This window comes from Puntigrus tetrazona, chromosome 2 (assembly GCF_018831695.1).
Source record: "Puntigrus tetrazona isolate hp1 chromosome 2, ASM1883169v1, whole genome shotgun sequence".
Lineage (NCBI taxonomy): Eukaryota > Metazoa > Chordata > Actinopteri > Cypriniformes > Cyprinidae > Puntigrus > Puntigrus tetrazona.
The window spans coordinates 3460445-3482966 of NC_056700.1; the positions used below are offsets into that span (position 1 = coordinate 3460445).

At 39.2% G+C, this 22522-nt stretch overlaps 1 protein-coding gene across 1 annotated transcript; it reads left to right on the forward strand.

Moving 5' to 3' along the window:
* The first annotated feature begins 282 nt into the window (after positions 1 to 282).
* On the forward strand, positions 283 to 20735 carry wnt3a (wingless-type MMTV integration site family, member 3A). The gene is made up of 4 exons (XM_043254097.1): positions 283 to 672; positions 9498 to 9739; positions 15823 to 16088; positions 17017 to 20735. Exons 1-4 carry the CDS (start codon positions 599 to 601, stop codon positions 17494 to 17496), a joined length of 1062 nt encoding a protein of 353 aa, XP_043110032.1. The 5' UTR covers positions 283 to 598; the 3' UTR covers positions 17497 to 20735.
* Positions 20736 to 22522: the final 1787 nt, after the last annotated feature.

Sequence of the window (22522 nt, forward strand, 5' to 3'; positions counted from 1 at the left end):
TTTTTTTTTTTATTTTATTTCTTTTTTTTTTATCGGCTAACAAAAAACAGCTTGATCGTTCGAAGCAAGCAACAGCGCAGGAAAAACTAACACAAGGCAAGCAAGCAATTCGCACGTTTTAATTTTTGCATATGAGGGCTTTAAACCGGGGGTGAAATCCGGACAGGTTGTTATAGCTACCCAATCCACAGGGTCCCCACCCGCCCTCAGACAACCTTATATATATAACACGCGAAGCCTCTCATGTCCCAATAACTATTAAAACAGTTGCGCGTCCCGAGCGTTCGCGGTTCAGGCTGACTGGGTGACTCCATCATCTGAATTTGGCCTGTGGCAAGAGCCTGTGATTGGGTCCGGACGCGGAGCCGCTCTCTTTAACGTGCGCCTCGCGAGCGCGCGCGGGACAACGCCGTAGGATTATCGGAGAGAAATATCGCTCATCATCACCTTCGCGTTTTCTCATCGACACGCGCGGGCGAGAGCGTGTGCGTGCCTGCGTGCGTGCGTGTATGTGCGCGCGTGTGTGTGCGAGAGTGCGTGCGTGCGTGCGTGCGTGTGTGTGTGTGCGTGTCCGTTTAAGCCTAACTTTTTTTAAAGGATGATATACCTTGGATGTTTCCTGTTTCTTTTTTGTGGGCTCACGCGTGTCATGGGAAGTTACCCGATATGGTGGTAAGTTCTGTGACTCTTTTAACCTTTCCAATGTGAAAAAAACGACGCGTTTGCCGGTCTAGAAAGCCTAAATGACAAGCTTTTCAACTTGACAATGATTTAGGGGATTGAAAATATCTGTGACGTCACTTGTAACTTATACCGATATTGATATGATGATGGGTGACGCGATCTATCTATCTATCTATCTATATATCTATCTATCTATCTATCTATCTATCTATCTATCTATCTATCTATCTATCTGTCTATCTATCTATCTATCTGTCTGTCTATCGTGCACCTGTCAGTCGTTTAGTTCCTCAAGTAAACCGCAAGATGCATTTTTATTATAATTCTGCGCATAAGCTAAGTCGTGCTAAATTTATTAATTAGAATTTTCATTTTTTTCTTTAAGATTATGAGTGCAAAAGCGCAAAAGCTAAATCTCCCAGTGATTCCGACGCTGACTTTTTGTCGCGGATATGTTTTATGGCATATTTTTATGACATTTAACCCGACGGTCTTTCAATAAAAGCCACGTCGTGTTGCACGTTATTTGTAATAGATCAGTTGATGTCTCACTTCAGTTTGTTAAATCTGTTCAATTTCGTTACTCGGGGATAAAAGTCGGAAATCGTTTAAATAAGGCTTGCGGTATATTCAGCGATATTATCATATGCTTTCGATCCCTGTATTGTAAACAGGCCTGAAGGACTTCTTCTATGGTGAAATGCGGCGACAACATGATTTTAAATGCTTCTAGACGATTGTTAAATTATTTGAGAGCACGTTCGATCAAATCAAATAATTTCCACGCGTTTAATTACAGATATCGTCTTAAAATAACCTCGGGCTTGTGCTAAAAGGTACAGTTCCTGACTGACTCCCAGCAAATGTTCAAGGTGTTCTCTGAAAGCATTTCGCTCGCACACCTAAAAGATGATTGTTTCAGGGAGGCAAGACAATAAAGCAGAGTTTTCTCAGTGGTTGTAAAAGCTGTAATTGAGTAGGTCATTAGTCACAGTCCAGGCCGCTCTTTTTGGTTAATTGTTGTCTGTCTGACCCTCTTGAGATTTTAAAAGCTGTGCTTTCCTTCTCATTCACAACGCCGGTTCACAGAACAGCATCCAGAAACTTCTGTCGCTTATTATGGGCCGCCAACCCTTGTGGGAAAAAGATGCATGCTTTATTGTACTGAACGTGCGCTTGTTATGTACTTCAAATCAAATTTAGAAAGAAAAAAAAAAAGCGTACACTTGCAGATCATGTGAATGAAATAAAAGCCCACTCTTTAAACACACTTTCTTGACTACGTTTTGTAAAACATTGATAATGTTTTTAATACTAAATTAAATGTATACCAAAGCATACGTAAAGTATTTGGTTATCATTTGTTAAAAATGAACGCATTACAGCTTTGTCATAATGATTGTGTAATTGCGAATACGTTTAAATACAGGCACGTTTCGGCAGAAATTACATTAAAGTATATTTCACTCCACCAGTACTTTCAGCACTTGAAAAGTAATCATGAAATTACACGTAAAGAACTTAATCTGGGCCGAAACACTCAAATTCAACTAATATAAAATGTAACCTTTGATTAGGTTTGCATTTGATTATAAATAGCATGCAATCAGGTTTCTGAAAACATTAGATTGTGTTCTCAATTAAACATTTTCCTTCTAAGTATATCGTTTAACTAAAAACACTCTTTTTAAAAGTGATGCTAAAGCGTTCAGGGGTGATCGGGGGTGCGCACGCTAATAACAATCCATATTAAAAGCTACAAAAACAATGAAGCGTAGAGCTAACCATCAATACAGCTGTCGAGCTGTACACAGCTTCTTTTTTTTTCAGTTCAGCTTCATGGTAAAATGTGAGAAGTTGGGAGTATCAGAAAGTGTCACGTTTGACCTAAATCAGTCTGTGCTGTTTGTTTGATTTTTGGGGTTTTAAGAGAAATGTAGAGCCTCGCTTTGTACGAAAAGACCCAACTGTGTCAATGCCTCTTGGAAAAAATCAGCTTCAGGCATAAGCAAAGTCATCGAAGTATCTTCCATTCGTTTTTTGCTCAGACAGATTGCTCTTTATTTTCCCCAAGAAACATGTCACAGTTAGTTCCCCTAATATATATATATAAATATCAATATATATATATATATATATAATCGTTGGTGCTCCAGCTGAGAGTTACGTGATATGTTACCCTCCTAGTGTCCGAGAAGAGCAGACCTGGACAGAGCAGGTGTATCTACACACACACCGCCGGATAACGCCGAACCGAACGCTACGCTTTGCTTTGTATCACGGAGAAGGAGGTTTGATGTGGGCCAGGTTCATGGCTTCATGACATAGCGTTGCCTGAGCGCACCTCCACCCCCGTGCTCCACCTTAAAAGATAAATACCTGGAGGTGAAAGCTTGCCGCACATTCCTTCTCCCAAACACTTCTCTCTTGATGTCAAAGTCGGCTCTGTGGCCCCGGGGCCTACAAGTAAAGTGGTAATTCAGAGGCGCGCTTGCTTGGGCTTGCTGAAATATGCATTAAAACCTAGACTGGATACACTTCAGATGAAAAGTGAGCAAATATATCTAAGACGGCAGAGCAGCGGGAATGTTCATTTCTGTCCTTTTGTCTTTTAATTACCCGGCTTTAGGAGATTTCGGGGAGGTAAAGACGGTACTGTTCTGCCAGGGGTGGAGGGTGGATATCAGCCGGTCGTCCTTTCGTTTGGGATATCGCTAAAATACGAACGGCTTGGTTTAAAGATCGAGTTGCACACGCCTGATGCAAACTAGGGAAACAGTATGAATGCTTGAGTTGCATTTGGTTGCATCCCCCGTGATTGTTTGGAGAAATTGTCAATGAATTGGTTTGGGCCCGATGCGCTTTTATTTGTTTTTAGAGGTCCTCTGCTCTTACTAAATGATGGTAATCTCGATATCGTGACGGGGCAGACACACGCCCAAGACAGCTGAGCATGAGGACATGTCACTGAAACACCTGTTCGCCTCACTCAGCGCTGGTGACGTCTCAAATTCATCAGCTTCTGGCAAAGTACAATACCAAAGTATGAGGTGGTGATTCTAGCCGTCAGCAGAGCCTATTAATTATCACTTTAGACTTGACTGCAGTATACCTGAGGGCTGTCCACGCTTGACGGCATCTTTACCCACAAACCGCTTGCCAGCTTAAAAAAAAAAGTGAAACGGTAGAAGCAATGGTTCTAGCTGTAAATCTAATGGAGGAGCCATAAAACAGCAGTGTCTGCGTACATTGACTTTATATTAATGCGTGCATTACCTGCAGACACTTTTCAGTGGCCTAATCAAGATAATTGATAATTGTACAATAATTGTAACGCAGCCTCTCTTATTTACAGCTCAATGCATTTACAATGATTTGTTGTACTGTTTATTATTAATATAATGTATTACAATGCAGTCGTTGTTCTATTGCAGTAAGAAGATGTAGAGTCACCATTATTGAGAATAATTGTAATTATAATGGTAATTATCACGGTAATGGAAAAAAACACACCAATCCTTTGATTTCGGGTTAAATGCAACCTCGGTGGGATTTTGTGCAACTTGTGCCATTGTTTCATTTGAGGGTGCTGCTTGTGTTCAACATAAAAATGAGTTTGAATATTAAACTACTGGACCGTTTTAGTGCCTAAATATTAATAGCAAAACCATGCTGAGTAAATACTGCATGAGTAATACTGAATGTATAACATTTTAAAAGCTATCAAAATGAATTGCAAGAGTTTTACATCTATACTCAGTAATCCCCGTGTGTAATTATTGGTAAAATAAAATTAATTTAGTCCACTTCCAATACAAAGGTACAATTGGCACCCATTTTTGAATACGAATGCATTTTTTTGTGCATTAAATTGCAGATAAATGTGCCTCATATTGATCTCTGAAGTATATTTAGCCCAATGACATGTATTGAAAAGTTTTGACGCTGCCTTAATCGTCCCACCTTTATCAATGATAGCTCCGCTTTCGTGCTTTTTCTGTATTTGACTGAAGTCTTGACTGATATTTAAACTTCAATTCCGGCATTCTTGGCCACGTCCCCCCGGCCTGTTCTGCCCTTGGGTAGCACCGAGGGTTGGTTGTGTATTTGTATGCATGTAAAAGAAATGCATGCATCAGCGTGAGACAGACGGGGCGGGCGGGGGACGTAAACGTCCCGTGCCATTGGTTTGAGAGGCTACTTGGCCCCTGAGGCGAAGGACTGACAAAGGTTTAAGAAAAGGTCAAATTGTAATAGGAATTACTCTGTGAACAAATCCTCATAGTTTCGCTACACCCTGCTAGATGAGGTTTGGATCTTCTCTCGGGCCAGTTTCATTCAAGTTCCCTCTTGTTCTGGGCTCCCTTAGACTTTAAAGTGAAATTCAGATTAAGCTCCTTACCGAGAAAGATGTAAAAAGACCTGACTCACTGTAAAATAATGCCATGGATCAACTTATACAAAGCGTAACCTATTGAAGTCAGTTTAGACGAGAGCAGTCATAGAACTGACATCAAAGAGTACGCCGTGCGGGAGAATGGCAAGCAAGACTTAATACGCATACTTCTTTCACATTTCTTGATTTCGAGTACTACGTTTGCTCTTTTAAGAAATCCACAGTCGCGCACAATGAAGTCGCATGCGGTCCACGCAGCGTGGTTGATCTAAGTCAGCGTTCGTGGCCTTTACAAGCACAGATCCATAACTTCCTGTTCCTTCAGAACAATGCAGGAGAGGAAGTGTTGTGGAATGCGGCAGGTATAGGAACCGGTTGGTGGCGCATCAGCTGATGAGGGAGTGTCGTCGTCTTTGTCATTGAGAGAGCCCTTCAGGTCTAATCACTGCCGGTCAGGGGTCACCCAGGGGCCCTCTTGTAGTGGTTAGTAATCAGCTCATAACACAGGTCAACACACACAGCTAATTGAGACCGCTCACACCTTTATAGACACGTCTTGTTCATTTTAACTGGAAATATTCAATAAACATGTTAAGAATTAATACACACAGTTAGGGCTGAAAACATTTAGGCTACTTTGTTAAATAATATAATATAATACAATATAATGTAATATAATATAATAAGTGCTGTAATTAATCACATTCGAAATAAAAGTTTTTCTTTACGTGATTGTTGCGTATTGCATTTATTATGCATATATATATATATATATATATATATATATATATATATATATATATATATATGAACACACATACGTGTACATAACTAAGAACTAAAAATATGTCACGCTTATATATTAAATATAAATATATTTCGAAAAAATAGAAATTATATTAATATACATATACCTGTAAATACATAGACTTTTAAAAAATATATATACATGTATTTTTATATTCAAAATAAATATATACAGTATGCACATTATGTAAACAAACGTTTATTTTGGATGCAATTAATCATGATTAATCGTATGACAGCACTAAATATACATAATATAATAACATACCCCAGGTTTCACAGACAAGGCCTAAGCCTAGTCCTAGACTAAAATGTAAATATGAACAGTTTCAACTGAAAGAAATGTCAGTGCCTTTGTTTTGTCTTAAGATGCACACCAGTAATGTTTTTCTCTAAGGCATGTTTATAAAATATGCTTAAATGTCCTAATTGAACTATGGCATAATCCTGGCTTAGGCTAAGCCTCGTCTATGAAACCCATGAGAATAATTCATATAAGCCACAAGAAGCGCATGATTTTTACAGTTTCTCTACATAATGTAGAGAAAGCCCATGCGCACGGTTGCCAGGTTAAGTAAACCACTGGCGCAGAATGCATTAATCAAAGAAAAAGCTCTGACTGGAGGATTTCAACTCTTGACAACTGGCAACCGCAACCATGACAGCATGTGAAAGCATTCTTAAAAACACAAATGCCAAATTAAAAAGAAAAATGTGAATGCTAACTATCACAGATGATGTTTAATTAATCAAGAGAAGCAGAAATCACGATTAAAATACAATTAATCGAGCCGCCATACCCAAACTGTTACAATAAAATAAATTGAACTGTTCAAATAAATTAAATAATGTAGCCTGTAACAAATTATAAGCATTATTTTTATCCTTTGTAGGGATGTGAAAAGCCAATATAAACCATATGAAGATCCAATCCCAACTATTTTTTTTTAAGTAGAAGCAGACGCCATAATAAGACGCACCAATTTTCAACATCAGTCAGCTAAACAAGTTGCTTTTTTGCAACTAAAAATAGTTGCAAGCCAATGACACCGGAAGCCAGACGCATAAAATTTACAAATGGCCGCAGCGTAACAATTGCACACTGAGTTCAAAATTTTATTCTGAATTTTTTGCACGTAAAAAAATTAATTCGACCTCACGTTGTGTCAATCACGTTTACACACTACCTCTGAAATTTGTGTCTGTCATAAAAAATTCAGATCAGTTTAAATTCACATACAAAGCAATCATTTTGATAGGAAAGGATGATAATTCAGTCATGATTAACATATAGCGATGATCTAATTCCTTGTTATTACACCATTTGTGTAAGTAAATAAAATGAAACATTTCTTTAATGGAAAACAGTTGCTTAAGGTTGTTGGTGCTGTGCTCATTTTCATTAATAGAGTTGAGGCATTCGCTTCCCGCGCTTCGCTATTGAGTTTTGTTTTGATCTAAAATGTAGTGGTTTTTGAAATCACCAGAGGTGTTATAATGAGATGTGTCCTGTTCTCAACACGAGTTGTTATCACATCACATACAGCGCTTGAAGTCTTGTTTTAATTTGTCGTATCAAAGGCAGCGTTCGGATACAGACCGTGCGTTATATTTGAATTTGATGACAACTGAGTAGAAAACAGTAGCAAAAACCCCTATGGTAGCGACTGACGAACTGACAAACTTTCCACAACATTGCAATGGAAACTCTGAGTTGTAAGTGAGAAGCGTGTCGGCACACGAGTCGCATCTGAGCCGTGTGTCATCAAAGAACGGTCGAGTTCAAACCAACGTGAGTCAGGCGTCCTCTGATGCTCCGCCAGACCAGTGCGCACCGTGTCATTACAGCAAGCCACAGACCTATTTCACTTTTGGCCAGTTTAAGGGTGTCGTGGCCCTTAATGACAAGGTGCCCGTCCCGTTCTGTGAATCCTTGATCAGTATACCTCTCCTGTCTCGGCTGGGGCTTTCATGTTTGTTTACCGCTTAGCAATGTGTTACGGCTTTATCTGAGCCCCTCCCACGAAGCCAGAGATCTTCAGTGCCCGCGACGGGTTCAAACACAAGCACCTTCTGCGAATTTACAAGCGTCGCATTGATCTCCTCGATCCAGGACCTGGAGTCCATCCACGCACGTTACACTCTGATCCTGTAATTGTTCCAATTACGCTGGCTTTTTCAGCTAACCTGCGCATGCTACGCCCGCGATAATGCTGTAAATGGGAGTAGTTATTAAAGGAGGGTCGGCGCTTCGAGCTAAATTAAGCTTGTTTTGGACCCTGGCTGAAGACGCGAGCATCAAATGTTCTGGTTCGGATCTAGCCTCAACAGGCCTCTTAACTAGCTAAACCAGCGAGAATACCTTGGTAAGCATAACCAGCGGGCACATATCACAGACGATTGTGCTTAATAAATTGAGAAACCGTGACGACGACTGAAATATGACTCATCGCGCAGCATCTGAGCTCAGCCAACTCTGAACTGACTTGAGCTGAATAATGGCGCTAGTGTCTTTACAGCAGAATCCGAACTGTCTCCATGTTATCTTCTTGTGTGTCCCCATTTACACAATTTGCATCGTATGAAAGCGCTACAGAAATAAAACTGACTTGATTTAAACCATGAACAGATCCAGCAGCAAACCCTCGTGAACAGGCAGAGACTAGCGTGAATTCTGCTCGAAACCAGTTGTTTCGTTAGCATTGTTTTTCATTATGTGTTGCATTTACTTATTGACTTGGCTCTGTATCTGTGGACTTCATTCTGGTGGACTGACCAGTTTGAAAACATTCATATTTTAGTTTGGCATGTGATAAATGCTTAATTCTTGAGTATGCGTACTTAGTGGATGTACCCCAAAACAAGTATTAAGAGATAAAAGGCGACTGCATGCAATCAATAATCTCCTAATTTGCTGCATATTAATAATTAGTAAGGTACACTACCAGTGAAAAAATGCTTAATGTTTCTTAAAGAAGTCTCTTCTTCTCACTAAGCCTGCATTTATTTGATCCAAAAGTAACATATCAAGTCACCTGCTCCTTCAGAAGTCATTCTGATGTGCTTCTCAAAAACATTTATTATTATTATTATAATTATTATTATTATGTTGAATACCACATTCCCACCCACCCACCAGCTTTGGAATGGATCTTTATATTCATCAAAGAATCCTGAAAAAAATGTAAAGAATAAAAATATATTGACGATAGATAATAATAATAATAATAATAATAATAATAATAAATGCTACTTGAGCAGCAAAACAGCATATTGCAAATATTTCTGAAGGATCATGTGACCCTTTAAATAGTAATATTGGTGCTTTTGCTATATTTTGAATCAAATAAATGCAGGCTTGGTGAACAGAAGAGTATTACTGTTCAAAAACTTTTTTTTTAGGCAACTAATTTTAGGGACTGCATCCCATTAAGGAATCTAAAACATGACCGTGCAGAATAAGGCATTAATATGTTATTTCTAAGCACCGATCTCAATTGTTAATTGTGAGAACTGCTCATTTAAATAAGCGATACTGTAATTACGACGGTATGCACACGCAGAAAAGGACGGCAGAACGAAGTGCTTACCTCCGTGTGTTCCTCTGCAGGTCTCTGGCCGTGGGACACCAGTACACTTCACTGGGTACTCAGCCCATCCTGTGCAGCTCAATCCCCGGCCTGGTACCCAAACAGCTCCGCTTCTGCCGCAACTATGTGGAAATCATGCCTAGCGTGGCAGAGGGGGTGAAGATCGGCATCCAGGAGTGTCAGCATCAGTTCCGTGGACGCAGATGGAACTGTACCACTATTAATGACAACCTGGCCATCTTTGGACCGGTGCTGGATAAAGGTAGGCCTAGAGAATCAATAGGAAATAATCCCGAACCATATAGTCATAAGTGTCAATTTTTCAAAAAGCTGAATAAAGTTTTTGATGTATGGTTTGTTAGGACGGGACAATATTTAACAGAGATACAACTATTTGAAAATCTAAAATCTGAGTGAAAAAAAATCTAAATATTGAGAAAATCAATTTTACATTTGACCAGACGAAGTCCTTAGCAACGCATATTACTAATCAAATATTAAGTTTGATATATTTACGGTAGGAAATTTACAAAATATTTTCATATAACACGATCTTTACATTTTATTTGTATGATTTTTAGCATTAAAGAAAAATGAATAATTTTGGTAATAAATTTTGGAAACTATCTCTTTTCCCTCAATAAATTCATTCTCTGCTCATTAATAGTTATTAAGGTAGTGATGTAGAATAATATGTGTTTAATTAACACTAATAAATGACTAATGTTCTAGTAATATGCATGCAAATAAGTAACTAATAGGTGTAACCGTAAATTAAAGTGTTACCGAAATATGATTGTGAAAGCTTGTTTTTCCCGATCATTCTAGAATGATTGAATATTTCGCTGATTCTTACAGAGGTCAAAATCCATTGCCTATGCATTTCAGTACATTTTTAAAACGGTAGAACAGGAATGAGATCTGCCTTTATCCACTCCATAATGAAAGCTACTTGAAAATCATATTTCACTCAGGGCTTCTTTGTATTCAGCGACTATGTAACATTATGACTTCTCAATTACAACAAAAGTCCCTGTTTGCACACCGCTCTGATTACCGAGATTACTCTGTTGTTCTGTGCACATTATTTATTTGCTGCTCTCTAATCCCGCTCTCAATGGGCATTAGTCAGGTGCACTGGACTATGACAGTTTGTACAGATGTAGTGATGCACGCGAGTAAAGTGGGTGGGATGTGTTTTGTTTGTTTCTGTCAAAGGGAATCCCCACATTTCTCATTGTGTTTGTCCCGACACAGTAAAGGCAATGCTGACGTTCCTAAAAGGCATTTCAGAAGTATCTCAGCGTGTGTGTAGCACGCACACATTAACACACATACCTCACCGCGCGCTCAAACGGATTACATTGCCAGCGTGTGTGTTTATCTAAGGTGAAGTTATGAATGTGTTGTTTTGCTCTTTAATCAGTTGGGATTCTTGTCTAAGGCGCAAGTCTGTGCATAACACAGCAGAGTATAGGGTTATGTAGATTTAACAATGCGAGGTGGCGTTTTCAGCAGAAAGTACTGATCAACTGTTGCTTGACTAGATTGCTTTATTACAGAAATGTGTATTTTGCTGCATGCATTACTGCTATTGCTCATAACTTGACAAGATACATACGGTTACAGTCAGTAGCATTTGTTTGTGGGCTAATATTTTGGTCACACTTTAGTTTCGGGACAAATCCTCGATATTAACTATTAACTATGGCATCTGCCTCAAACTCTAAATAATTTACGGCTTATTAATAGTTAGCAGAATAAGACACTAACATTTGTTAATACGTGTATGTGACCCTGGACCACAAAACCAGTCATAAGTGTCAATGAGATTCATACATCGTTCATATATCATAAGCTGAATAAATAAGCTTTACTTTGATGTAAGGTTTGTTAGGATATGGGACAATATTTGGTCAAGATACAACTATTTGAAAATCTGGAATCTGAGGGTGCAAAAAAATCACCTTTAAAATGATGCAAATGCTTGTGCCTTGAAAATGCATATTACTAAATCAAAAGTTGAGTTTTAATATATTTACAGTAGGAAAATTACAGAATATATTCATGGAACATGATCTTTACTTAACATTCAAATGATTTTTGGCATGAAAGAATTTGATCATTTTGACCCATACAATGTTTTTTGGCAATTGCTACAAATATACCGGTGCTACTTAAAACTTGTTTTGTGCTCCAGGGTAATATATGTAGAAATAAACAGCCAGTATACTAGTAATAATCATTAGTTAATAGCAAAACGTAATCTCTATGCTAAATGTTACCATATATATATAACAATAATAACTATATTGTGTGATTTCATTCATGTATATTACAATAATGAAACCTTAGTCAAAAGTGATGAATAGCCATATTTACAAAAGTATGATTTTAATACTGAAAGTATTGTTCTATATTTTTAATTAATTTTATCATATCCAAAAGTAAGACACAAAATGTTTCAGGGAACCAGTTTTTACTGATTTAAAAATAAACTGCTTCATTAAATTAATCATCCTTTCCAATAGAGTACTTCAGCCGTGAAGACCCTTTGCCATGGGTTCCTTTGAGGCTTTCCCGTGGGTTTTTATGTTCCAATTCTTTAGTAAAATTTGGTCTGTGGTGAAAATAAATACACTAAATAATGGTACGTCAATCTCGTACAGCAAAACTACACTCACAGACCAAATATTCTTATGTAGTTCCTTATTACAACGTGTTTTTAAAAATAAAGTATAATTTACTCTGTAGTGCAAAGGTTATATTTACCACAAACCATGTTTTACTCATAATTTGAAAAACCCATTAGAAATACCTATAGAAGTCCAAGTGGAACCCATAAAGAATTAGTTTTCTGAGTTTTGATGTAAAACAAAAGACATTTCAGGCCAGATTTTGATTTTACACACTGCAAAAAGCAAAGTGACGTTTTGTCACCTAAAACCACTACATTTTGTAAAGAGTAGCTCGGAGAAATGACTCCGTATTTAAAACAGCTGAACAGATATGTTTTTTCAGTTTGTTGCTCCATAGATACTGGTCTGGCAGATGATCTAATAAGCATTTGGCTTCCGGTTGCTCCTTTTATACCCTTCCCATTACCAAAAAAGTTATATCAATTTAAAGCTGGACCAGTCAGTGTACGAGGAGCCAGAGAGCATCGAGGGGCCGAAGGTGGGATGAATACTGATAACCGGCTACGGCGGGAGGCGGTGTCAGCTGCGCCAATTGCTTTTAATAAACTCTCAAGCAATTGTTACATTGATGGAGAGGGCTTGAGCCCAAGCGGGCCACTGATGATGGGAGGACTGCTCAGGTCTTCTCCATTGTAGTGTTAATAGCCTCTCCATATCCCCTGCAGTTCCCCCTCCTCCGGTCTAAATTGAAGGGGAGATTGGTCAGGGACAGGGGTGATGGGGGTTTGAACCAGGTCAGTCATCGGGGTCCAGGGGTGGCTTTAGTAAATCATTTTGATTGGATTAAAGCTTCTGAAGCTCTTAATAATGTGAGAGGTCAAAGCGGGTAGATTAAGTGCTTTGTTGGGGGGCGGTTTAAGGGCCGCTCCGGAGCTCAGAAGCTTTTCACAGAGCTTAGAGAAGAGCACCTCTCACTTTCGCTTCTTTGTGACTAACCCTGTCACTTTTGCGGAGCTAGCGCTATTGTGCGCTGGTGTTAATGTCTGCGGCGCAGACGGATGCGCGTCAGTTTCCTCTTCTGTTTTGTGCCGGGCTGAATGGAGCGCTGATCTTTAATAGGTCTTCAGAGGCTTGTTACTGACAATCACACAGCCCGTCTGAGATCTGCCCTGGCACTTTCAGCAGACTTGGATGATGCTTCCTCTGCATTCAGAAATGTATTCTCCTGTTCCTGTGGGGCTGTTAGAAGACGTTCTGTTTGTTAAGGCATCCCGATCGCCCTGACATTGGCTCAACTAATGATAGGTTGTCTTCTGGAAACCTGTCTGAAAACAGACATTTTTCTTCCAAAGTTCCGCAGCTTTAATGGAATGTACTTTGATACTGTCACTGACCATTTGACAGCCTTCATTGGTCACTTCGCAAATGGAACGTTTTGTACCTCTGTGTATGTGTTGCCTACGGTATCGCATTGTTTTGCAAAAGTAAACCGCCTCTCCAGTCTCATCCCCATCTATCTATTTCACAGCGCTGCCTCAGGCTACGTCTGCATCAGCGCTCATTAATTTACATTAACCAAAGTGTCAAAACACGGCCCACTGGAATCCGCGATGAAAGGAGAGTCAGTGCAGGTGTTCTAGAAGAGTTTGCAGAACACACCTTCAGCGGATAACGTTGCCAGTCGCATGCGAGCTGTAATAGGAGCCCAGAATTAACTTCTTACTGTCACTCAAGATCTCTGTTGTTACTAAAATCAGAGCTTCAAACTGAAAACTGGCATAGACTTTGTGGGCTTTTTGTGATATTTGTTCGAAATAGCCACTCCTGGCAATTTCCTCAGACGTTTAACAAGCAATAAAATTTCATCTGGGTGTGAATAAAAGCCTTTTCATTGGAATTCCTCAGGGGCATCCACCATGTTGACCACCGCCACAAAATGAAGTAAAGGAATCCCATGACTCTGAATGCTAACACCCTCAACTAAACCAACTTTGCATGAGGTCAGGCTACCCAGGTTATGACCTCTGCCCTCAGAAGGAGAAACTGTTACAATTTAGGATGTACTGAGAGCTCTGTGCCTTTCATCAAATGCATGTTTAACTGTGCCGGGGGAGGTCTGCTCACCAGTATATCATTAACTCTGCCCAAGAAAGAAAGAATGGGGTGTGGCAAACGGAGTTGATGGTGGGACCTTAGCCCCGCCTCCTGCTGGGCCCAACTCACCACACAATATCTGGGCGACCATAAGATTAAGCCAGAGAGAAAGCTCCTTTCACAATTCACACGCCCTTTAGATTGTTTTATGAAACCATTTCAATGGGGATTTCCCCGTCTGCCGACAAGTGGGGTCCGGCCAATGCATAGTTCTCTGTTGCTATGACTTAACTTGGTCCCCACTAATCACTGGCAAGGGCAAATTTCATATAAAATATCGGGGGGCTTTTGTGTGTGTAATTCGCCGTGACAGTGGCAGCACAATGAGGGATTCAGGGTCCCAGCAGGTAACAGGGACCGCTTGCCATGTGAGGGTCCAGCAAAGTTAGCCAGAAGGTGGACAGCAGGGGCGAACTGTTGTCACAAATAATCAGTCTAATCTGGCTTCACCTGCATTCTTTTCTCAGGTAAAGACCCCCTACTCTAAAGTGTCTCCGTATCTCCCATTTATCCATTTTTGATGCATTCTTCCTCTGGATATTAATCTGCCCCCACTTCCCCCCAACGTTGTCTCTCCTTTATTCCCCTGACCAGTCTGCCATGTCATTGTCAGCCAGCCGCATTTGACCCACATTTTATTGGCTTCCTGATCATAAAACACAGGTCACTCAGTAGGTTTTAAATGGTAATTGAATGGCCCTTTCAGACCCAACTTTTCGTACCTCCAACTTTGATTTAGTTGATGGAAACAGAAGTTACTCAATGTTTGTGTGAGAGAAATCATCGACTGATATAGGTTTTAATATATTTGCAATCAAGAACAAAGAAACACTACATCATGGTAATTTCAATCCAAAGGCACCAAATCTTTTTGCCATTATAATTAGCATTGTGGAATAAGAAAGAACTTGTGGCCAGTTTTGCAACATCATTATCTCTAGCCTTCATTTCTTGAACCAGTTGAAACCTGCAACAAAGGAAGACTTGATTCACAGTGTCTCCATAGCCGTTTCCTCTCTCCTGCAAGTGCAAGACTGCACAAGACCACAGAGTATTTATCAAAATTACCAACCTCATTAGCTGTCTGTTGGAAAACGCTTTTAAGTTTGTATGGGGGCCCTCGTCAGCAAGAATCGTCACAAAATCCCCTGTTAGACAGAATGTTGGATCATTTTGGAGATTATAATCAACCTAAACTTGCATTGTTCATTCTTCAAATTAATTCCAAAAGTAACGCGTTGGGTCTTGCAACCACAATCCGACAGTGAGTCTTAGCTATGAGTAATACAGGCCTATTTCCCCACCTCAGAGTTGCTTAATTAAGTCTTTCTAATTATAGACTTGTCAGCCTTGTATTTACCTCACCTGGAAAGATATGCTTGGTCTTCCCTGACTCATGGCATACCATGTCCACAATGAAAACTGAGTGAAGTGCTTTTACCTACATATTTAATTAAGTACTTTTAAGGTAACAATAATACAAGAACAGTTAACAGACATTCTGAGGTATAACAAGTGTAACAATGCTTGTTTTTTCTGTGTACTTCCATAGCCACTCGAGAATCAGCATTTGTCCATGCCATTGCTTCGGCGGGGGTAGCGTTCGCTGTGACGCGGGCTTGCTCTGAGGGCTCCGTCACCATCTGCGGCTGTGACACACGAAGGAAAGGACCGCCGGGCGAGGGCTGGAAGTGGGGTGGCTGCAGTGAGGATGTGGAGTTCGGCAGCATGGTATCCCGAGAGTTTGCAGATGCTCGTGAGAATCGTCCAGACGCTCGCTCGGCTATGAATCGACACAACAACGAAGCTGGGCGTGTGGTGAGCATATTTTTCCCACTGAAAAAGCCAAAATGCTTAATTTATTTTGCTTTCTGTTGTATTATTATTAGGTAGTCTATGCTCAGGTTGGTCTATACTGCATGTGAACAAACATATCTTAGTGCTATTTAAAAATGTTAGAAATGCCATGAAACCAATGGAGCAACATCCAAATGCTTAAGTGCTGTCTTTGTTGAATTGCGCCTGAAAAAAAAAAAAAGTCCTTTTACCGTGCCATTTTAAAGCTGTAATGTTGTTTTGGTAGTCTCCTACAATAAGTTTACATGCATGCAAGCTCAAAAAACATTTTAGTTTTTTTAAATCCATAGTGGCATTTTTTTTAACTTTCTATAGAAATAAAACATCTATTAATTGCCATACTTAAAGGTTGCAATTCAGTGGAGCCACGTGGTCCAAATCAACGGGGTACTGAGCAAGTGTTTGTGAATCCCGTGCTGATCTCTCAGAGATTACAGAAGCTGTCAGTAAAATGACAGGAAACCCCAAAAAATGTTTGGGTTGTACTGCTGTGGTAACCACTGTTTCTGTGCAGCCTAATCCTTCGGAAGTGAAAATAAAGTGAATTTACTTTAACAGTGTCTTTTTTCAACATGAACAAGCTACAGTGTTTGAGGTTGGGTCAAGCGGGCATGATCAATCAATCAATCAATCATTTTTATTTATATAGCGCTTTTAACAACACAGGTTGCATCAAAGCACTGTTATGCAATCATGCAATGCTATCACAGAATAACGCTGAGGACTTTTTGTGCACTTTCAACTTTACAGTATTGCACATTGTTTGCATTCACATACAGCTACATTACACACATGAAAGACAATATCTGAAATGGTATAATAATGTATTATCGTCTGAAATTAATATTAATATTCCAAGATTAATATTCTGTTGTTCTTTCTTCCCTAGTCAATAACAGACCACATGTACCTGAAATGTAAGTGTCACGGCCTTTCGGGAAGCTGTGAGGTGAAAACCTGTTGGTGGTCGCAGCCTGACTTTCGGGTGATCGGCGACTACATGAAGGACAAGTATGACAGCGCATCAGAAATGGTGGTTGAGAAACATCGGGAATCACGAGGCTGGGTCGAAACCTTACGACCGAAGTACACCTTCTTCAAGCCCCCTACCGAAACTGACCTGGTCTACTACGAAAGTTCGCCTAACTTCTGCGAACCCAACCCGGAAACCGGCTCCTTCGGCACCCGTGACCGAATGTGTAATCTGACATCACACGGCATTGATGGCTGCGACTTGCTCTGTTGCGGTCGAGGCCACAACACTCGAACTGAGAAACGCAAGGAGAAATGCCACTGCATTTTTCACTGGTGCTGCTACGTGAGTTGCCAGGAGTGTACTCGAGTTTATGATGTCCACACTTGCAAGTAAGAAACCACCAAAACCAAAACCAGATTGGACCATATTTTTTAGGTTGTGAACACGCGAGAGCCTTCAGTCCGAAACTTGTGGAGTTGTTTGTGGTTTCACTAATAAGATAATCTCAAAAAAGAGATACAGTGAAGTAATTCTAGAACACCATCAAAGAAAGCTGTTTCAACAGACACAAAGAAAAACCCATAAGGGCTTTGTTCTCCATTGTTGAGGACAAATACAGGCTGGTGGCTCAGCTCTGGAAGGGACTTATCGTTTCCAGTCTGATACAGGAGGGGATAAGTGATGGATCAGATTACTACTGACTCGGGCCCTTGGGACCTTGACCAATTGTGTCTCCAAGAAAAGAACAGAAACCTTTCAAAGGGAGAGGTTTTGTCGGCACGTGGCTGCAAACTCAGATGGGACAACTCTGTAACAACAAATGTAGCACAAACTGAATGCTAGAGTTTGCCCGCAAGCGCCTCTGAAATGTGGTGATAGTTGCATTATTAATGATAGCCTTACTACTAACACCATTAAAGAAGCTATTTGTATCTTTTTAATACAAAGTGCATTCCAACATTCCTAATCTCCAGCAAACAAACGATTAACCAGTTCTTTTATAACATAAAATACACTTCATGTTGTCTCTGAACCAAACACTGAACTTATGTATTAGGTTGAGTTTATTAAAAGTTACTAACATTAGGTTACGAATGCACTTGTATCTAAGGTGAATGTCCATGCGTTGTGTATATGTCACTGTTTTCTTGAAAAGTATCAAAACCTCTTCTAGATAATATAGTTTAGAGTGCTATTACACTTGGTTTGGTTGGTCCAGTTGACTCTCCTTTTCCCTGACCTTGCTGGGTTGTGTTCACACTGTGTTTTTGGATCTGAACCATGGTAAACTTGATAAGAGTTATGCAGGAGAAGCCTGCAAAATGCACCGACCTACTCAGTTTTATACTTTGGGTATTTTTTTTATCCTGGGCTTCTTTCCGAAGGGTCAACGGAGAATGGCACTTGCGCTTGTCTGTGCGAATGTATTGCAAAGGTTTCAAACAACATCTACTTGCTATTGGAAAAACAAACAGCCAATGCTGATGTTTCGAAGCATGGCTGCCTATTTAAAATGTCCTTAGCTGGTCATGAGCTGTTTTAAGCTGGTTCTTAGCTTGTCATGTGCTAGATTCTGCTCAGGACCAGCTCAGGACCGTCACATGACCAGCTTAAACCAGTACAAAACCAGCATCCATGCTTTAAAACATAGGGATGTGTCCTGCTTGTCAGGAAAGTGAATGAACCGCTGATCTATGTTCGTTATTTTAGATCAGAGCACACACAAGCACATCATTTGACTTTGATGCCATCAACAGAGGTTTACTCAAGCGATTTAGGACGATTGCATTCATATCTGCAGTAAGTTTAAGTTGTGGACTTGTGTTCGATTGACTAGTACCCACCAGAATTCCAAAAAATGTGTTCACATCATCCAAACAAGCTGAAATCTGACTTCAAACTAACCCATTTGTGCAAGTGTGAAAGCACCCAGTTTTCCCCAAAGATCAATAATCTATTAAAGCTAAAATAAATAGATGTGAGCACTTCTATCTTGAAATATTCATTTGCCTTATTTGTGTGTGACAGTATTATTGATGTTCCACAAACAGAGAGGTCCACGACATTTCAGAATAAATATAAAGGTAACTGTACCTTTATTCAGTAGCTGAAACACTGTTCATTTGTAAGTCACTGGATAAAAAATACTGCTAAATCAATAATATAAATGTACATGCAGGGTCCAAAATTAACACTCGCTAAGTGTCTCCTGTGCAAGTATATAATTGTTGAAAATAATTATCAAGGCCACAGTATCATGACTGGTATATTTTCTCAACTCACCCACCTTTGACAGTATTTTTGTTGATTTTTATAAGGACCCTGATTATAGATTTTGTTTCTGCTATGACAAAATGAATAATTTAGTTTTTGATCACACTCAAGTATTTTTCAAACTTGCCTTTAATAGCCAACATATGTGAATTCATGACCAAAATTAATGTTTTTATTATTATTATTGTTATTCTAACTTTCCCTAGCCGGTTGTACATGAAAGTTAGCAGCAGTGCAGAAACTAAATGAACTACCCTCATTTATAATGCTGCTAACTATTAACAGGTTTGTTGTTATATTTATGAGAGATATTGTGCTTGTGCATTTGTGTTTCTCTGTGTAAATCTACTGTATGTGTCTTGGTGCTTGTATGTAAATGTGTCTGTATATGTGCATGACTCTTTGTTTTCTTCTTTCTGTGAAAGACACTGTGTAAGCATAGTTAAGAACTAAAATGTGAAGTTTTCTACTAATGAAATCTTGATAGAGAGTGTGTTCGTTAACCAAATAGAGATATTCTAACACTTTTGTGAGTCCTTTTGAACAATAGATTATAAAATATGTAATGTATGAAAATTAAAATGCATATTGTGTTATTAAAAGCCACGCTATATTTTGACAAAATAGCATCAAAAACAGCTTTCTGAAGAAAATACGTACCATTGTTATATTACAATTTAAAAAATATGTGTAACTAGTAAACAGACAGGAGATTAACTATTAGTCGGCCTAATGTTGCAAGGAAATGTGAGAAGGCAGAGATAAAACCCCAGCTTGTAAAATTCTTTGGCAGAAGTTCTTTTCACAGATCTTTCCTCAAAGAAAATTAACTCAAGTTTCCTCTTGCCCATCTCACACTGATTTAATCTCTCATCAATCAGGGATCATTTCAAAGCACATGCCCTATTCAGCTTTCCACAAAGCTTTATTTAACATAATGATCCGCCCCTAACTACAAAATCAATACTTCATGTTTTTATGTGTACATCACTGCATCTAAATTTCGACTGTTTGCTTCCACGCAGTTCAATTTGTATTCTAAACATGGTCTTCAAATCCAAAGTTTTGTATGGACTAGTTCTGTGTTTAAGGATTTCTGGAAGTTCTGGATTTTTTTTATGACTATTTATTTTACTGTAATGTATATATTAGCAAGAGTATATATTTGCTGACAAAAGATTATTACTTGTGAGGAGTGTTGTTGTTTTGTGTAACTGTTTTACCAGCAACCAGAATGTGTTGTTGCTTCTTTTTTCACTGACCACATAGGATGCACTGTATGTCCTGCTCTCTGTTATTAGAATTCTAGCTGTTAATGTTATAACCAAATTAAATAAAAAATACGCTTCTTTCGTTGACTTTTGATTTGAAGGCATTTTTGCTTCGTGGACCCAGATCTGACATTAGACATCAAGTTGAATGCCAAAGTTATATATTCAGGTTTAGGGGTTAGTTTAAATCCAGATGTGAGCAGCAGTATGACAGTTAATCATTTTGACTCATCTCTTGTGCAAAAACAAACATGATGTGTTTACAGTAAATACACTTATAAAGCAGGTTTCACTGGCAAATGGGTAGAATCATAACAAAAAAAAAATTATTAATTATTTAATATGCAACTATGACTTTAACTACAGCTTTTAATTCATGTCACGTCCAAGCTCTGCATTAACTAGAGGATACCAGGAAGAGAAATGAGCAACACGGTGGCCATCATTTACTAAACTAATATTCGACAAAAAAATCATTTAAATCTGCTGGAGAATTGTAACAGTATTTTGCAGGTTATTTTCCCTTCAACCAAAGCTCATTAGTCGATTGTTATGATGTAAATGTATTTTTTATTATTCTGAGCTTTAGCTTTATATCCGCGAATAGCAGTGCAAACATCAGACCACGATTCAAAGTCGTATCATCCACCTGCAGCGCGTCATAGACTTAAAATAAGTCTATGACATTTAACAATGTCATTATACCTTTCTTAAATGTGTCATTTGCATTGCTGTCTATGTTAAAAAAGGTTAGAAAGCACACAAATTTCATCAAAAATATCTTAATTTGTGCTCCAAAGATGAACAAAGATCTTATAGGTTTGGAATGACAAAAGGATGAGTAGTTAATTGCAGAATTAAATGTTTGGGGTAAACTATCCCTTTAAGAAAGCTTAAGCGAAGTTCATAAAATGAGACTGACAACATACTCTCTTAATGTTTAACTTTGCAACCTAACATTTGTTGTTTTCTCCGCAAACTCAAAGTCTCAGTTCATTATTTCTCTGCACTTGGGTCCTCCTTACAACAAACCTGACAGAACAATCGGAGCGGTATCGACTCAGCAAGGTATTCAGTGAAGTCATGTTAGGTCACCATGAAGACAAGAAGACAAGAAAGTCGGTCAGTGGCAGACTCGCTACCACCCTTGAATAGAACCAAGTGCTTCCTGGAGGGCCTAGTCTCAGCTTCAGAAATCACACCCACAGACCGCTGGCAGAACTTTAGATAGACGTGATCAATCTAAATTAGATGTGATCTAAATGTCTGGCTACACGAGACTGGGTAGAGGGTAACAAAAGCTATATTACCAGCAATGGAGCAGCCTGCAGGCTTTTATGATATTTTCTCCTGGACCATCAATTCGACCTTTGAAAGCACACTCAGGTGGGTCTCTTTCAAGGAAAGTCAGTTCACTCGGCCGCCATATTTTCAATGCTCAAATAAGACCAAGTGTATGAGTGAAAGATCTAAATGAATGAGGGAATCCTGAGATATCAAAACCTGCTTGCTGAACTCACGATTAAAATACCTATTTCAAATCAGCAAAAAGATCTGAAATAAATTGCCCCGTGAGTGTTGTTTCTTATGCTCAAACAGCATTTTAAAAACTTATTTTTCAGGATAGATCAGCCTCTGTACAGTTGGCTGGGGGAGGGCGCAAAAATAAAGTCTGAGCGCAGAGCAGGTTTTTATCCAAAGGTCGGAGCAATCGCTCTGTCTCCCTCCGGTTTCACTCTGGTTCCTCTCTAATACCACTCACACCACGAGTCTAGGGCATGCACAAATCCATCTACAATTTACCTGTGCCTTCAACAATTAACAAAACTGTTAGCCTCACACTGCCTGCGGAATACTTGCCTATCAGGTGCGGT